Source organism: Petromyzon marinus, chromosome 42 (genome assembly GCF_048934315.1).
Source record: "Petromyzon marinus isolate PM22_M1 ecotype Great Lakes invasive population chromosome 42, UKy_Petmar_22M1.pri1.0, whole genome shotgun sequence".
NCBI classification, from domain to species: Eukaryota; Metazoa; Chordata; class Hyperoartia; order Petromyzontiformes; family Petromyzontidae; genus Petromyzon; species Petromyzon marinus.
In genome coordinates, this window is record NC_133708.1 from 8,247,220 (window position 1) to 8,266,217 (window position 18,998).

Sequence of the window (18,998 nt, forward strand, 5' to 3'; positions counted from 1 at the left end):
GTGGTTTCATTTGTGGCAAGCACTTTGTGTGTAACGAGCAGCCTTATAACAATGCAATTCGTTGAGCAACCGGAAGCCAATGCAGCTCGGCGAACACTGGACGGACACAGGCGGGCCTTGCAGTACCCGGGCACGACACGTTCCACTCGTATACAAAAAAACAACATTGAATAGCATCGTGATCTTGGACTTGAGCAAACAATTTAGTTGTTTTCATTTATTTATTTTTACCTACGTTTTACCGAAAAAACCAAAGAGTATGAGTCCTTGCAGTCACGAAAGCTTCAAATCTAGAATTGAGCAAACAAATTCAATGGACTGCAGACACCGCTCGCATACGTGGTATGCGCTGTATTTAACATGGGCTGCTGACATTTTCACTTCCTCATACGCAAGGTAAAGGAGCAGCCCTGCAATGACTTGTTCACGCCAACGATGGCAGAAGGGCCCTCCACTACAGGGAGCTCCGAACAAGTACCCTCTACTGTGGTATTTTGCCTACTCTTCCACTGGTCACACATCAGCGCCTCCATTTGGCGCAGTTTGTTACGTCCAGTGCGAAAGAAGTCCCAACATTTATATACACGCATCTTGGCAGAGGTGGGAGTACCCACACCTCACCCCACCCCACCACACGCCATCCTTCCGATCGCCTCGCTGTGGTGTGCCGGTTTATACTTCTGGGTGGAGAGAGGCGGAGAGATTTAAGAAATCTGCCCATTGTTTCAATTTCACGCGAGAAGGTTGAACCGACGGCCTCTGCATCGCAAGTTCATTGCGCTAACCATGACACCTGGGCAGCAGCATCTGGACGCATTTCAGACAGACAGACAAAACCATTCGTAAAAAAAAAAACATGACACACATGACGATCCAGTGTTCGGCTCGCAAATATTTTAATGCGCTCACGTTAGTAAACCACCTCTACCATCACAATACGTATTCTCCACACGTTGTTAATGTATCATCACCATTTTTTATTAGTCTTATTAGGAAATGCTCCCACTGAGCAAAAACATGCAACCTCCGCTTGAGAACCAAGTGTCACACTGGGCCGTGGCGCTGTGAAATCCCTGCAGTCACACCACACGCGCAATGCGGCACTTGGCGTTCTGCGACTTCCAACACAGGCATCCCGGTGGCACCAATGTAAAACTTTAGGAGTGCAGACACGATGAGAAACAGCACCAAGCCATCGCAGGGTTTATCACCTGCCTCTTAATGAGAACTAGTATCACGATAAGTATCAATGCGCCATTGATCACAGCATACAATCTAGACCGAGGACGTACAGATTCAAAACGATACAGACAGACATTGTAGACAGACGGACAGAGTTGATACAACCTATACATACATGCAGAGAGAGCGCTAATGCATTCGTGGTTTCAGCTCGAGTTGGAAAACATTAAAAACAGGTGGAGCGGTGGAACAGTGGTTGGTGTACTTGCGCTATGAACCCGGCGGCCTGAGTTCAATTGCGCAGCCATCGCTAAGTTAAGTTGGGAGCAGTATCAGAACTGGAATCTTGTCCCACACACACTAGTCTTTACCAAGCCACACTGCTCAGTGTGGGGAGGAGTGGGGAGGGGAAATTCCATCTGACATCAATTGGTCGATTGAGAGTGGTTGGAATTATATATTGTTTTATTTTATATCAGACCTAAATCCTGGGGTTTATCGTGGGGGTAGGGTGAATTTGTAAGCATTTTGGAAAGTGACGGTGGATGGTTGTGCAACAAATAAAAGCCGCGAGGGTATTGCAGTGACACCGGTGTTCGTGACCTCGCACGGTGACGGGCGAGACGGAGCGAGTGATACGCGGTGGCGCGATGTCCTAAACAAAAAAAGAAATGTACTCTTTCGCAACCAACACAGCGGCGGCGGCCGGGGTAGCGGTAGCCTGCAATGGAAGGGCAGGTACGAGCTAGCTACAACCACCCCAGAAAGTTAACCGTGTAAACAGCAGCGGTGGTCACGCGCACCGCTGCCAATTGCCAGACACCCAATTGCCGACCGGTTCGAAGCCAACTACGATTACGTTATATTCTTTGGGTCTTTCGGTAAAGTCACGCAGATAGATGACGATCGCTTGCGTTGTGATCGAAATGTCGTAGTTTATTTATTTTTTTATTAATTTGAACCTACCTACGTGACTTTACTGAAATAATCAAAGAATATGAATTCCTGCAGTCACGGAAGCTTTAAGTCAAGATTTACGATTACGTTACCATTTTCACATTATTTTTTATCCATTTCCAGGACCGAGCTCCGTTAAAAGATTTCTGCGCATGGGTCGACATTCGGTGCAACCTCTCGCCGTGGCCATTTGCTAGCAGTCACACGCCACCTACTCCAGCCAAGTCCAGCAATCCCGGAAAATATTCATGGGAGTAATGGGACAACCACGCTGGGCATCTTAGTAACACTCGCGTTCCGCGGAATGACTGTGACAAGATAGAGGCTGTCAAAGGTCAAGGGGGACGGAGGGGTGGGGGGTGGTCACGATGCTACGGCTTGCACACCAAAGCGGGGTTTAATCTATGCGTTTAACCGTGCCTAATCTGAGCGAGGCCCGCGGTATAGTACTGTACGTGCGAGATGCTACTTCGCGTGCTAGCGGCCTTTGGAGGGGGTCGATGATACACGCGCGTGCTTCCTTAACGATGGTGAAAAGGCCAACGACAAAGGGGACCCTCTCACTCGCACTGGGGGCACGCGTGAACAGGAACGCGTTTTACATTCGTTCACGTTTGGCAAGCCAAGCATTTGAGTGGCGGCCAAAATGCTCTGTGAGAAGAGCCACGTTAAAAGACAAGTGCATGCAGGCTTTCACTTCTTGCCGTATGTTTCAGCATACTAACGCCTCACAACCTTACAGTTACTTTATTATACATAGAAATTAGAGCCCTGCAATCACTTGCTCACAGCACTGCTGGCAGAAGGATTTCCGTACGTACGTAGAACTTCATTCGCACCGAATGTGGCCAACCGTACTCTAAGAGATCCCCTTGTGGAGGGCGTTTGTCCCACTATTTCACGCCGGCTTGGGACATCTTGGAAGAGGTGGGAGCAACCCACGCGTTGCCCCACCACACACGGCCTGCCTGCCGTGCACCCCATATACACTGCTGGGTAAGAGAGGTGGGAGGGGGGGGGTTTAAGAGATTTAGCCCATTTGAAGCAGCATCCTCTGGATCGCGAGTCCAGCGTGCTGCCCGCTGCACCCGGGGCAGTGTCTTCCAAACGTGTACTTCTACAAATCAATAATGAGGGGGCTGTCATGGAGTAAGTGCATCATCCTCTCTTTAAGTCAATTTTTTTTCAATATATATATAAATCGGACCCACCACAGATGGCTACACAACGAACTTAACAATTCCCTTGCTTTACTTAACCCTTGCGTACATATGCATTCCTTTTGTTTAACGTGAGTAAAAGCCAACTAATAGCCTAGTGTAACTTTTTTTTGCCCGAGTGGCCACTCCTCGGGGTGAGAGGCAACGGGCACTGATTGGTTTTTTTGGAAGAGAGATTTTTGAATAACGCGACAGCATGATTGCATTTTCAAAAAGGGCCCACTTGTCACAACGCAGACGAACACCGCCGTTGGTGCAGCCACATAAGACGTGGTGTATGTCTCTTGTTAATAAAAAAAAAACATGAATAAAGCTGGTAAACTCTTTAGATGGAAACGTTTAACGGAAGATCGCTCAGGAGTTTGATAATGGAGTTATCTTCAAGACGAATGCTATTATTTAGTTATTTATCAATAAAAGGCTACCAAAAATTCAGACCGCGCGTAATCAACATTCTACTCTCATTATATTGTTTTTATTACAATACGGACGTCAATCAATAACTTAATCATGTTAAAGTGATTTAAAGCTTTCGTGACTGCAGGGATTCATATTCTTGGTTCTTTCGGTAAAGTTATGTAGAAAGGAAACAATAAAATAATTTTAAAAAATTGTTTTAGATTTTTATTATTTTATTGTTTCCCTTCTACGTGACTTTACCGAAAGAACCAAGAATATATATGTTAAAGTGCTTATTTCATAGCTCTTTGGGAACAATGTACGTTAATTATTTAACGGTAATTAAATATAATTGGTAACACTCAATATGGTATATGCTACACGTTATGAAATCGGTGCGCTAGAAGCCAGCGATTTAATTCTGTAATGGAAGCGTGGATTGAATGAACGTCTGTCATTCATAAAAAGTGTTGTTTATCGAACACTGTAGTCCAAAACGACATTGCAGTGGAAAAATGTACAAAACATCCGGCCACCTTAAATTATTTAGAAAAATGCTTGCACTGCCGTTTTATCTAAGGGTGAAGTTAAACTCATGGCTGTGCTGACACAACAAATTTAACAATCAGGTAAAAGTCTAGAGAAACAGGCAAACCCACAAACAAATATTTACCGGTACAAAGTAATGCTCTTAAGTTTAATATTTCCCCAATGACTAACTGGTCACCATTTCACCCGAAGGTGGGGAGACAACTCTCGTCCGGACAAAGGCAAAATGCGTAGCTTTTTCGTGGTCTCGTTTCAACAGCTCTCCCCGACGCGCTGTCGTATCCGACGTCTGACGTTTGTGCCCGCAGCGCCCTTTTCGTCGATTTAACTCGGTTCCAGAAAACGTTCCGAGGGGACGTCGGACGACCCAAAAACGCGCGTTCCAAGCCGCCACCCGCCACCACGACCCGGCCGCCGGCTTAGCTCGACGGACGACCGCCTCCGAGGTTGTCGTGCGCGCCGGACAAAAGCCTCGCCACGCCGGAGGGCGTCAGCCGGACGGGCGGCAGACAGCCGCCCCCACGCGGCGAAAACGCGGCGAGCGCCACTTCCGCGGCGGTCTCCACGTCGGGCACGATGACGTCGGCGGCCAGCAGGTCGCTCTCGACGCCCACGCCGCACAGCACGCCCAGGGTGAGGCCGAGGCGGGCCGCGCGGCCCATGCCCACGTCCGTGGGCGTGTCGCCGACGATGGCCGCGCGCGACGGATCCACGCCCAGCCGCCGGCACATGTCGAGGGCGAGGCTCGGCGAGGGCTTGGGGACGATGCCGGCGTCGTCGCCGCACACCACCGAGTCGAGGAGCGGCGCGAGGCCCTGGGCGTCGATGAACTCCTCGGTGCCCGCCCGCGAGTCTGACGTGCAGATGGCGATCTTTTGAGATGCGCGGTCAAACGGGGGCGGGGGTGCGGGGGGGAAGGAATATAATTGGGCGTGCCCGTTGGAATCTGGCGACGCCCCCGACGCATTCAAAACATGCGCTTGACCACGTAAGTATCTATTGAGTGGCGACAGCAGTAGAGCACGCACCAAGCGAAGGAAGTCGTCCATCTGTAGGCCGCGACAAGATAACGGGGGGAGCTGGGACAGTGAAGTGGCTCTGCCGAGGAGGGCGCACGCACCATGGCAGGCAGCGCTGGCATGCCGAGGCGAAGGACTTTTAGCGCCGTTTTTTTTTCTCTCCAAAGTTTGGCCAAACCTTTGGTTAATTTGTCCGTTTTAATGACGGTTAATTTCTGAATAGCAACAAAAGTTTGATGCATATTGGATCAATCTTATGAGAGTGATCGTGAACACCCCCTGCTACAGACAGACATAACGCAACAATGCTTTCAGCCGGAGTTAAAATGTGTTCATAATGTATACATACACATGCACAGATGCTTTACGGTTATGGCATGCCCAGGGGCAATCATCACCGGCAACTGTTACTGCTACGCCATTCTCTATTGCACACATACAGGAACCCACAGTCAATACTCTCCTTACAGGGGCAACTGGGATGGCAACTTCCAATCGGATCCCTGAGGTCACACGGTCATCCGAGGTTGGGTACTCTGACGATAAGGATGATGGTGACGACAATGGTAACAGCAATGATGATGGCAATGACGAAGACTACCATAGTGACGATGACAACATCCATCTTGACCATCGCAACCCGAGCAATTGCGATTTGGATTTGCGTAGCGCCAAAGGCTAAACGCATCTGAATATGCCGCAGAGGAAGTGGGCACAATTATGCCCAACAAAGAAGATTATGATGACAATTACGTTATATGTCGAACTTTTTTTCGCAATGATGTTTCAAAATCATCCATGCTCTCACACCTCAAGTACCGCCCCTCTGGTGGTTGTCCCGCATATACACCCACCCCTGCCGTAGGGAGAACGAGGCATTACCACTGCTGGCTCAGCGTTGCAAACAGGAGATGGGCACCACCCAGGGAACAAAAAAAAATAAACCACCAAGATGACCGACTTTGACTCACCTTGAAGCCCCGCTCCTTGAGCCTCCTGAAGATGGCCACCAAGTCGCCGAGAGGCCGCATACTGCCGCCGCTGCAGTCATCCCTCCAGGCCACTCGCACCACCCGCTCGACCTCCGCGTCCTCCAGGCCGTGCTCGCGCTGCAGGGCCTCGCGCAGCATCAGCTGCACCTGCTCCATCGTCTTCTCGGCGATGCTGCCCAGCTGGACAAGGCGCCGCTCGCCATCGTAGCCCAGCGCCCGGTAGACGCAGCCCAGCAGCTCGGGGCGCCCCGTGACAGCCACCACCCTGCGCGCGGCCACACGAAGATCCGGGACTTCGCGACGCGGTTCGCCTCCAGCCGCGGTGGCTATAATGTTAGGAGGTGAAAAGATGTCGTTAGAGGTTAGGGAGGATTTTGTACCCAGGCCTAACACAGATGGATCGTGGTCAGTGTTGCTGTTAGTGATGGGGGGGCGGGGGGAGGTGGAAATTTCTCAGGGCTCACACACGCAAAAAGAAACCCACACAACGGGCCTGGTTGTTTTTTTTTGTCGTTAATGGATCAGGAGGCCTCACGTGGCATTCTTTCCTGGGCCTACCAGACCCTCCGGGTCGCCCTGCTCTTGTTTACTCATCGACCGGAGTTCTGTTCATCTCCTGCAGCTACCCGAGTGTTGTGGATGCAAGGGGGGTGGGGGAATGCAGGGTTGGCGAGTCCTCCAGGGTGCAAAAATACATTTAATCCCTGCTCTTTCATTATCCCCTTCAGGGCAAGGGCAGAGACAGCGGAGAGGATGAGCGAGTGAGCGAGCTTCGTGCTGCTTGTACCGTCGGTGTCGGCTCTCGTTGACGCGGAGAAAGCCGAAGATTAGAAACGCGTTTTCTTGCCGATCACTCTGCGGCTTCATGGACTATTTGGCTGCGTGATGCTTTGTCCTTTCCGTTCACTATTGAACCCTGGTGTATTGCCTTTGATATGCCTCGCCTGCCTAACTGTTTGACCGATAAGTCTTGTACAATCTTAAAGAAATTAAAAACAAAAATTAGAGGTAAAATTTAAAGGTAACGGTGCAACCCTACTGGCAGAAGGGGCTTCAAAGAGCCCTTGTAGTGGGTACTTAGTGTTACTCTTGTACACTGTAAATCTAGAACTCGGTGTATTTCACCAACCCGCACATACCAGCGTAGTAAAGTTTGGCCAAACATTCTCTATGACCGGACAAGGCATTGGGAGGCCCTTATCCAGGGCTGTACAATATAGAACATGCAGGACACGTACACATTCGTATAGTACACAGAGATACATGTGCACACATACTCAAAACCTTGTGTACAAAACATGAAACGGGCAGGTGAGAAACATGACCAATAAAGGAAGGAATGCTTCAGTGTTGCATTGCTTCAGTGTGTATATACCAGTCATCTCAGCCAGCCGACCCACGGCACCTGGGTCTGTACCGTGACCTTCTCTCAGCGAGCCTTCGTCACTTCGCGTGGCCTCAAAGTGCACCTGGCATGGCACAGGTGCCGTGGTGACGTCACTGCCACTAGGGTGGCGAATGGCGGCCGTTGTTGTTGCTGCTGCTGCTACATTACAGCATTACAAAAGGCGGCGATGGCTTGGGGAAGCCTTCATCCAACAGTGGACAGATCGTGCATGGCTGCTGCAGCTGCTGACGATGATATTGATGATGTATGCATGTTGAACCTCTTTCGCGCCATATGTAGCAAACCGTGCTAACCGGAGATACGTGGGAAGGAAAACGCGAAGAGCAGTTGGAGCGAAGCATGGGTAAAACATTGTAAACCCGCTTCATTCTCCGAATTCACGTGAATTTTATCGGAGTAGTGCTTGTCATTTTGAAACTTGAAGAGGTAAATTACGGTGCCAAGTGGGTTCTGAGGTCAGAGTACAGATCCAGCACTGCTGAGATCCTGGGTCTGAACCCAAGCAGCTGCCTGTACAGGAATAAACTGGGTTATCGTGTCTAGTGAGTTGATGGTTTCAGCCTCTGCACTGAATACGGTACTAAAAGTCCTTACAATATTAAATTTGTTTCTGTCTTTAACTTGTATCTCTCAGAATAAAAAAAAACGTCGCCTTGACGGCAATACGACGGGCCGTCAATCTGCAGCAGGGAGGGCGGAAAAATGCGGCCCCCGCTACTTTGTGGACCAGAGGTTGCTCGAAAAGACCTCGGAAGTAGTTCTGCGATCTCCTTCCATGGGCTCCTCTCCAGCACGCGTGGATCATTCTCTAATACAAGGGGGAGGGGGGAGGTTGCACAGTTCGATGAGAGTTCCAAATGGACTCTTGGCCTCATGATAAGGCCCTGACTGATAGCACAATCGGTGTCAGATTAAAAACTAAAAAAAATGTATCATTTGAAAACTCATCTCTTTAGAACTGCTTTCTGTGTTTAGTTTGCCGTCCTTCCCACGCACCTCCGATTGACACGGTTGGCCACGTACGGTGCGAAAGAAGTTCAACATACATGCGTACGAATCATGCAATGGAGAATATTTTTTTTTACACTCATGACACGTGCATGGCTAGCACAATCGCGACAATATTAACCAGTCTATTTTTTTTGGCAACCATCAACGCCGGCGGCAACGCAGCCTGCTCTTGACCGCAGCCGCGCACGCCGGTTCACGACTACAAGTGGCGCAGCACCAAAGGCGAGCAAACTCGGGGACGCTTCCCCTGTGACCCCAGCGACCCCCCCCCCCCCCCCGCCAGTAGTACCTCTGGCCGATCTCCTCGCACCAGGGCCCCCACATGGAATGGAAGCACATCAAAGTGCCGTCCTTGTCGAATATCACGAGGGCCGGTTCGTGCTCCGAGGGCGGCACGGGGCAGCCCTCACCGCCCACCACCAGCTCGCCCTCCTCCACCACCGCCGACTTGACCCCGGCTGCCGTGGATTCCACGTGCCGCCGCTGCTGCGCGTGCCGGTCGTCCCACACCGAATAGGGGCCCTCCCCCGTCTTCAAGGAGCCATTGGCCACGCCCATGAACCTGGGTTCATCTGCAAACACAGCCGGACGTGGTGCAGTGAAGAATGCAGAAGCGGTTGGGAAAAATGTGTTTTCTCACGGCGATACGTATGGACAGTATTCGCTCGAGGGATACGCTCTGGAGATGCTCGCGAATAGCTAATTTCCCGGATAATATTATTGAATTATCTTCAACAAATACATAAATAAGCTGGTTAAAAAATTGTTATAATAAAAAAACATAAAGTAAATAAAAATGTTATATTCAAGTATTAAATTACAGTTGTTGTATGTTGAACTTCTTGGAAGCTTCTATAAGTGATCTCGTACGCGCAACATCTGCAGATGCTTCTAAAGCTTCGAGAAGTTCTCTCTCCCTCTCATCTCTTTATCTCATCCCTTCCTATCTCTCCCTCTCGATGCAGTTGTGCAGAGTTCCAGATGCGATTCATGGATAGCCAAAATTGTGGAACGCAAGTTTGTGAATAACGACGGAACTGTACCTTTGTCATCACGATGCTTGTTATTGTATTGTTTTAAATACTCATTGCAAGAATGACGTACTACAGTGGTGTCAAATATACAATACTACTTGTTAAGGGCTCATGCAAACTATATATATTTTGTGAATGTCACTGTGACGACTGTTCATGTTTCACAACAACAAACAGTCTTAAAAAAAAACACACACACGTTTTGAAAGTACTCAGAGCTGGCACGAATGCACACTTTTGACGCCGCAAGCAAATTTCACGAGGAAGGTGAAACCCCTTTAAGCACAATCACCTCCTGAGCTCCGACAGAATTCCACCCACATGCATCTAATAAATCTCACGTCTCGCCTTGCTTGCCGATGCGTTCGCACATGGCCGGCGAAAAAGTAACAGCAGACAGCAGCGACAAACAAAAAAACGGCACAAGGGAGAGTTTGTGAGCGCGCGCCTAGAATCGATTCACGCGCAGCGGCTATGGTGCACGAAGCCGAGGTACCGCAGCCGGTCCATACCGCACACCGACGCAAACTTTACACATCCAGTATCTTTGCCAAGTTGACCCGGTCACCTTTTGTGATTCAGACGGAGCCACGACCTTGCGTACAAGGGAAACCACTGACACGGCGCCGATCGGCGGTGGCTGCTTCCCTCGGGGCCTCCCAAAGGCAACCACGAATGGAACTCTCGCTAATGGAGCACACATCTACGCGTGATCGCGTGCGCAATGCCTATGCTACTACTCGACGGTGTACCGGTCGCAAGTCAAATGACACGTGTGGCTTTTACGGCATCACCATGCAGTCAGCACTGGGAGGGAAGCAGAGCACTTTATCTTACGCTAAGCCACAAATGTGAGGGGATGGTACTCAAAAAATCTTCGCACAGATGCAATCAATACACTTGCTCTACTGCTATGCCGTGGCCAACCTGCAGTGGAGAGAGTTGGAGAGTTTCACAGTGCTGTGCGAAGCAACAGCCCTCTCGCCTCCAATGCACTGCATTACAGGTGTGCACCGGTAGGCTTGGCGCCTGGTCACTGTGGAAGAGTATGTCGAAAAAATGTTGTCGAGTGTCTCTCTCTCTCGAGCTCCCTCTAGCAGAGGCCCCTATACATTCCAGAAGTTGGAAAAAAACATTTTAAGGACTAATTATTTCTCATAAGTTAGACTTAGGTACCTACGATTCTAAAGGGTTTTTTTTTGTCTAGCCACAGTGTCTAGCCATACTGTGATACATTTATGATTCTGAGTGTCTGGCGTTAACGGTATTAAATGTCGGAGGCAGAATAAGTTATCTTAAGGACACATAGGGTATTCTTAGCTCTTTCGGTAAAGTCACGTTGAAGGGAAACAATTGTTTCAACTGTTTCAATTGTTTCCCTTCAACGTGACTTTACCGAAAGAGCTAAGAATATGAATTACTGCAGTCACGAAAGCTTTAAATCAAAATTCGACACATAGGGTGTTTGTTGATAACACACGAGGCACATATGTAATTGTGATGCATCGTTGTTAATGACCAAGGCTTGGACAGCCAGGCTAAGCCACCACTTGGAGTCTTGCAGATTCAGTGTTAATACCCGAGGATCAGAAAGATTCCCTAACAGCAAAGACACAGGGAACCACCTATTCATAATTTTAAAGAGATAACGGACAGCTTCTTGGTTATGCATTTGAGTATAGCATCACAGCCAGGACCAAATCAGCAAAGAGAAATGGAGCAAAGCACTAAGGCAGTGTGCCCAGATCCCATGACATTATTCGAAATAGAATGGGTCCTGTGAGCAAGCGTCAGGATCCAAATTTGGCAAATAAATGACCCTCAAATTACTCGACTGGGACAACACATATCAATAACCGCCCCTCAAAGTAAAACTACTTTAGACTGTCAGTGAACCAGCGCCTCCGTGATAGACCAGCGCTCCAAGAATGGCACGAAGACCAAATGTACACTTGTGCCTCGGCAAGAAGGGCCAGGGTTAAATTCAACTCAGGTGCCTTTATGTGTGGATATTGTATATGGCTTTCCCCATGTTCTACATGGGTTTCCTACCATAGATTAAAAAAAAACATACAATATACCTGGTAATTAGTAAAAACAACCCAATAGTAAGAAACTACCTCCAAATTACTCAATTGGGATTACACGTAGCAACACGACTACTTCCTGGGAAAACTTGACAGAACCCTCCTTACCAAGATACATTGAGACTCATTGAAGATTTCCTCTATAAGCAGCGCATTGATAATAAAAAAACACACATTCTCACGCGAACATATAAAAAAAAACGGACGAAATGTTTGATCGAGAACTCGGAGGCAAAGTTGAAGGAGCATTGGCTCACTCGTGTAACAAAAGACAAACCGCGAGGCTTCGTGACCACACTGCAGTGTAAATCTATACTCGGTCAACACAAGTTTCCTTTTATGTCCTGTTGTTCTGGTACTGATCTCCAAGGCACTACTAATCTCAATGCAGATGCACAAACAGCAGGTGAGTTTATTATTGCAGATTTTATTTCAATTTTTCAAATAAGCCCAAGGGCCCGTTGCTATTTTTTATTTTTGTTTGTTTGTTTAAAACACATGCTGCGCTCTGCCCTAAACCGTGTTTGGACAACCACTGATCTAATTTCCTTTGTCATTATTATTGGCATGAGTAAAAAAAAAACACAACTACAGAGGAACGTGGGCATTTGGCTTATTGAGAGTTAAAGATTTAGGGGGACATACAAACTACGTGCTCACAAAATACAACAATTTAATACTGTATTGTCCGGATTATAAGATTAACTTTTCCTCCCCTTATATGTTAAAGCAAAGGTTGTTATAACGTCTAATTCACAATAGAAATAAACTTTGGGGTGCGTCTTACTTTTCAGGGCGTCTTATAGTCCCGCAGGATATTGTAACAGTTGTATTTTTAAGCAATGAGCTATTACCAGATCTATTCAACCCATTTCATTAAAAAAATTGGGGGGGCGGGGGGGGGTGAATAAATCCTTTCCAGAAAATTATCAATCTCTTTTTAAATGTATTAGACCCAACAACCCACGCACAGATGTGCAAAGCGTGTTGCGAAAAAAAATCTCTCAGCCTTATCCAGACCACCTGCTAGAGAGAACTGGACGCATGGCCATTTCGTCTCAGGCCACCAACTGAAAGGGTTGAGAAAATGGGGTCAACCAACAAGGCAGCAGTTAAACAAAGACAACTGTAGAACAGTTTCACCCTCACTAGAACGTATCAGTACAGTAGCCATCAATGTTCACTGCTGTCAAATCGACTGTAGTTTTTAATTTTAACTTTAGTTAAGTAATTTCTGATGCGATTGGTTTTATTGTCATTTACGGATTTGAATTATAAATGTATTTTTGGAAAGACAAGCCTTCCTTTGCCTCGCATGTATTAGTGGAAAGCCAAGCCTAGTCCCAATAGGGCTAATTAAAGACGCGATTATTTCCTTCAGAAGGGACGTGACCTGGTGACTCAAGGGAACCAGAGATGGAACTGCTGGGATCATCCTTTCAAAAATGAGTTTCAGCCACCCCAGGGTACCAATGACTGCACACAAATAATAACTGCGAATGAACCCAGACCAGAGAAATATAATTTCAGTTTTATTGGCATGTCATTAATATCGCTATGGCATAGCATGTGGAATGAGAAATGTTTTGGTGATACTGCATTGACAGTGCAGCCCAAACACGAATGTGTTGCGTTTTTGTTATACTGTATGTGGAAGGTCACCGAAATAGATCTCAGAAGTAGTTCTGTGACATCTCCTTCCGCTGCCTGTTGTCCAACATAGGATGGTGGCACTGCTCTGTGAGCGTTTCAAATTACATTCGTCTCATTCTGTGGCACTGACAGTGCAGTTGGAATAGCACACGGTAACAAATGTATTTTAAAGTCGTTGCCAGAGTGTACAATGTATATGTACAGACAGCCCTGTGTAAAGCACGAAGCAGCGGGGAGAGTTTACACATATTCTACACACATTACAAGCTGTGGCCTGGTTCCATAATTCTCTATGGAGACAAAAGTATACACTAGCCCTTACACCAAAGCTTCAGTTCAAAAGTATACAGAGTTCCATTGGTCAGCTGGTGTGATGTAACCATGTGGGGACTTGATAGCGTATGCGTGCGCAACAGCACAAAGGCATGAATGACAAGTGAAAAAGTTACTGGTATGAACAAACGTGGATGTGCAGAGTCATTCTTTACTCAGAAGAGCCATCGTTGCAAAAGAAAGGGCTATTGATCGTAGGACCTTACCAAAAGTGGATGGGGCTGGGTAGATGTACAGCTGGCCAGGAAATGTGCATTGTGCAGGGTAGCCCGGCTCATTACAATTCAAGTACACTCCACGACGGCTTCACACCGATTGAACGCTTCAAGGGCCTGCGTCGAATGAGTGGAACAGCGAAGTTCATTGAGAGCTCCTTCTGCCAACATCATCTTCTACTGCTGACCCCTACAGTTGCACTCAACATCCCCAACGACCCCACCCAAGCAACACGGCTCCCTGAGAAAGTGATGAAACTTTGCCCCTTGGTGTCACCATCGCATCTTGATTCTACGAGCAGAGCACACTCGGCCAACAAATGTTCATAACATTTGTACGCATGTTCCCTCTGTGTGCATGTGTGTGTTTCCATACAATAGAGAGCGGCTATATGTGCCTCCTCTATACATTGTAACTAAAGCGGTAACGTACTAAACTTCAACGATGTACACACTGCGTACGTCATTTTAGGAATACAGCATACGTTTCCCAAATTGTTCATACCATTGTTACGCACGTTTCTCTGTATATTTACATATACACACGGTGATGTGTGTATACTGCATACTAAACCAAGTGACTACCACCACATACTAAACTTGCAAAATGTATACTATATACGTGTGTACTGCATACAGGAATTAATAAAGAGAACATCTTCTGGATAGTAGCCCTCTTCATATTTAATAGTAAAATTACTTCTGGCCACGTAGTTTTTTTAAATATATAAATGAGGACATCTCTTCAACACGCACATTAGCAATATTTGTTTAGTGAATTCAATTCACCATTTGAGAGTTCAAATTAACGCATTGTGCAAATATACTTTGTATATACGAGTCCTAACACCTGTCCAGTTAACACAATTATCTACGCGAAAGTGAAGACTGGACTTTGTAATACGATTCGGAAGAGAATGAGAAAAGTCATCCGAGCACGCAACACAAGCATGGCTGAGCATGTTAATAGAAATCATTTTAAGTATGAAGGTAGCAAAAATGAGGTTGATGATCGGTAACTCCAAAATGAAAAAAGTCCCGAGAGAGAAATATGAAGGCATAATGTGATTAGATATTGACTCATACAATTATTGTGAAAAATGTTATACGTAACTCTATGGCAAAAAAAAAGTACAGTCCTGAAATCAGGTTCCAGATGTCACACTCGAAGCAGTCAACTGTGCCTTGCACAATATGAAACAGGACAAAGTTCAAATTTTGATTTAAAGCTTTCGTGACTGCAGGGATTCATATTATTGGTTCTTTCGGTAAAGTCACGTAGAAGAGAAACAATAAAATAATAAAAATATAAAACAATAAAATTCTCACACGACGTTTCGACTGCAACACAAGCAATCATCATCAGGTGTGAAAACCACAGCAATAAATTTAGAAAAAAGTGGCGGTTTTTTTTTACGTTAGCACCACACCTGATGATGATTGCTTGTGTTGCAGTCGAAACGTCGTGAGAATTTTAATGTTTTATAGTTGTATTATTTGTTTCCTTTCCACGTGACTTTACCGAAAGAACCAAGAACAGGACAACGTTCCTTAACAAGATGGCATAACTCTGGAGATCATCAAAGCAACGGGACCAAATGTCTTGTTCACGGAGAAATAAGCGATATCGATAATGAATTACTACTTCATCGATTACTCTTCTATTCAAAGCAGGGAGGTAAACCCGACATGAAGAACTGGCCCCATCATTAGACACGCGTGTAGAAATTGTTCACTGATATCATTTTTAAAAAATTAAACAACAGTGAAACAAACTGGAGGTGAAAAAATTAGCAAGCAGGATTTAGGTAATGTTTTTCGACCAGCCCCCGTACATACTATTTACGATAAAGTATTCTGGAAAGGAACAATGAGCTTTAGTATACTGTATAAGCATTTGACTCGGAGAGGTATGCAGTCTTCCAAGTTTTCACGAAACAAGGCTTGCCTAACAGATGTTCAAAAGTAATTAAAAAAAACACGTAAAAACATAACAACCACACTAAAGTGACATGACCAAAGTACACAAATGCATGTTCAAAGAAGGGTAAGACGTTTTCCACAAATTGGATTGTAGAACACAATGACAAATACAAATCAAGAGAAGGATAGTGGCTTCGCAATGCTTTTGGAAAGCCGAAGTTAATAATGAAATTAACATACCGATTTGCCTAATGAAGAAGTGTTCAATAAAATGCGTACTTACTACTCGCCTTGCCATATGGTTCAGGAAAAAGATGGCCATTACCAACATAAAATAAGAACAAAAACTACAGAAAACTACCATAGAGTAAGATGCACGTTTGGAATAACATTAGAACGGGGAAGGGAAACACGCGGATAAAGATAACTCATTCGAGATTAATTCAAGCGGGCATGCATGGGGCAAGGGGACAGCGTTCATGTCGACTGCTCCATGCGGCCGATGATCTCAAGGCAGGAGGCGAATCCAATGAATGGAACGCGTGAGAGCAAAGCGCGCGTCCGACACGGGACACCGGGGGCAATGGAATCAGCTGGTGTGTGGAGCAATTATCATTATAATCACACTGTGGTGATGTGGTGGTGGTGGTGTCTTCTTGGGGGAAGACTTCATCAAGCAGCGGAGTAATCATGAATGATGGTGATGATTATTATGGATGATGGTGATGATTATTATGGATGATGGTGATGATTATTATGGATGATGGTGATGATTATTATGGATGATGGTGATGATTATTATGGATGATGGTGATGATTATGGATGATTATGTGCTGGACATACGGAACAAGCAGGCGTCTCGACATACGTTACTTTTCATCACGTGCGGTTTGAATGAGGCTAATTATCACGTAATGGTGCTACGAATATCATTCACGCGGAACGTTGTAACGTCAGTAGCCGGTATACTTTGAATAAGAATAATAACAAAAAAACAGACGACGTATTCACGTACGACAAACACCACACCACACACGCGCACGGACGCATGTTGCTATTCCTTTATAATGTAGTGCGAGTGTTATAAAGCGGCAGTGCGTGTTCGTCGCCGTCTACTTACAGTGAGCCGAGGGCATGTTGTTGTTACACGACGTCCTTCCCGGTGGCAACAACACATCTGCTTCAAACACGAACGAGATACGGAACGCAAACGAACGTGAAACAAGACAAACCCAAATGTCCCAAGCGAAATCATTGGACGTCGAACGCCATTAAGGATCCCCTCCGATGAAAACGAAGCCGGCTGTTTTTGTTGTTGTTTTGTTTAATAATGTTTGTTTGGAATTGTACCCATGGCTCAGGTGGTGGTGGTGGTGGACACGCGGCCGCTTTTACGTAGGCCCTCGGGAGGGGTGGCCTCTCTCTCTCTCGCACAGTCCGCCACAGTCTGCGAGGAGGAGGAGGAGAGAGAGAGAGCGTGCCAAGACCACAAGCCGGCTCCCGACGCGCACAGCCGACAGCGGCTTTATACAACGACAGCGGCAGCGCAAACAGCTGACACAGCAACACGCCCGCCGCCGCCGCCGACGGAAACGAATCGCAGCGAAGGTGCGGAAAACCGGAGTCACCGCGGAGGAACACGGAGCGCCGCAGTGCCGCCCTGGCAGCAACAACAACCCGGGCCGGATCCGCGATCCGCCGTGGCACACGGAGCCGAGCTGAGCGACGGGTTTTTGTTTTTGGGAGGTGGGGGGGGTCTTTTGGTAAAGTCACGTAGATAGAATAAGTAATATTTAAAAATACTTTTAAAAAAACACGATTTAATGAAATGTACCGTACGAGTAGTGGCAGAACTCCACGACTCCAGGAAGTGGCCCCGAAGCTTGCCATAACGTAAGGGGGGCCGTGGTGATTTCTAGGCAACGTCAATTGAGCGTGGACAATTAGACCCAATTCTAGATTTGAAGCTTTCGTGACTGCAAGGATTCATACTCTTTGGTGTTTTCGGTAAAGTCACGTAGGTAAAATAAAATAAAACTAAATTAAATCACGACGTTTCGGAGGCAACACAAGCTTCCATCTTCAGGTGGAACAGACACAGCAAAATTCGCTGTATCCACAAATTCGCTGTGTCCACAAATGTGGATACAGCGAATTATGCTGTGTCTGTTCCACCTGAAGACGGAAACTTGTGTTGTCTCCGAAACGTCGTGATTTAATTTAGTTGTTTTATTTTTACCTACGTGACTTTACCGAAAAAAACTAAGAATTAGACCCAAGCCGAAACATAACATATAAAAAAGATGGTTTAAATTTTTATTTTATTTTTAATGATAGAATATAGTTATTGTCATCAGTATGACATAAGCATACCAAGTTTGCGGTCGATACCACATTGAGAAGTGGGTTAAAATTGAGTTACACGATTTGAGCATACGACAACAGACAGAGTTGAGGATACAACAGAGTGAATTAAATAAAAGCGTGTAGTAAAAATAAAATAAAAAATAAGACTGTATATCACGACGTTTCCTCGCTGAATTATCAGTTCCACTTCTGGATTATAATTTTTTTTCTGCCTGAGGACGACCGCTTGTGTTGCGATCGAAACGTCGTGATATTTTATTTTTTGTTTTATTTAATTTTTCTACCTACGTGGACTTTACCGAAAGACCCCAAAGAATATGGATTCCTGCAGGCACCAAAGCTTCAAATCAATATTTAATATTTATTTTTTAAAGTGCTCTGTAGCCAACGTTGTGAAACGCGACGTCCCAACGTTCTGTAACGATCACGCCATTATTTGGTTGTTATATTTGTTTGTTGTTGTTATAAATCAACACGACTCATTTCACTGCATTGTTGCGGATGTATTTGTGGCAGGGCAGAGTTTGTTGTTGTTTGTGTGGCGATTAGCAGCGCTACGCTGCACTACGAACCTGGCGAACCAGTGGCGATTATCTGAACCGGTCCGGAGCCTCCCCCTAGATGAACTCGGCCTCAAAATGAGTCGCC

General features: G+C 46.4%; 1 protein-coding gene across 2 annotated transcripts; it reads right to left on the reverse strand.

Moving 5' to 3' along the window:
* Window positions 1–874: 874 nt before the first annotated feature.
* On the reverse strand, window positions 875–17,667 carry LOC116951102 (phosphoglycolate phosphatase-like). 2 transcript variants are annotated; one of them, XM_032969508.2, is made up of 5 exons: window positions 17,334–17,667; window positions 17,104–17,160; window positions 9,027–9,309; window positions 6,298–6,583; window positions 875–5,179 (listed from the first exon to the last, which is right to left on the reverse strand). In XM_032969508.2, exons 1-5 carry the CDS (start codon window positions 17,335–17,337, stop codon window positions 4,727–4,729), a joined length of 1,083 nt encoding a protein of 360 aa, XP_032825399.1. In that variant the 5' UTR covers window positions 17,338–17,667; the 3' UTR covers window positions 875–4,726. The 2 variants fall into 2 exon arrangements, with proteins under 2 accessions (XP_032825399.1, XP_032825398.1); XM_032969507.2 differs by having other exon boundaries at window positions 17,104–17,163.
* Between the last annotated feature and the right edge of the window lie 1,331 nt (window positions 17,668–18,998).

Excerpts from the sequence above, each read along its gene's own strand:
- LOC116951102 (XM_032969507.2), bottom strand. Across the intron at positions 6,584-9,026 it reads TGCGAGGAGATCGGCCAGAG|GGTGGTGGCTGTCACGGGGC; the intron begins GTACTACTGGCG and ends GGCCGCGCGCAG. Across the intron at positions 5,180-6,297 it reads TCAAGGAGCGGGGCTTCAAG|ATCGCCATCTGCACGTCAGA; the intron begins GTGAGTCAAAGT and ends GCATCTCAAAAG.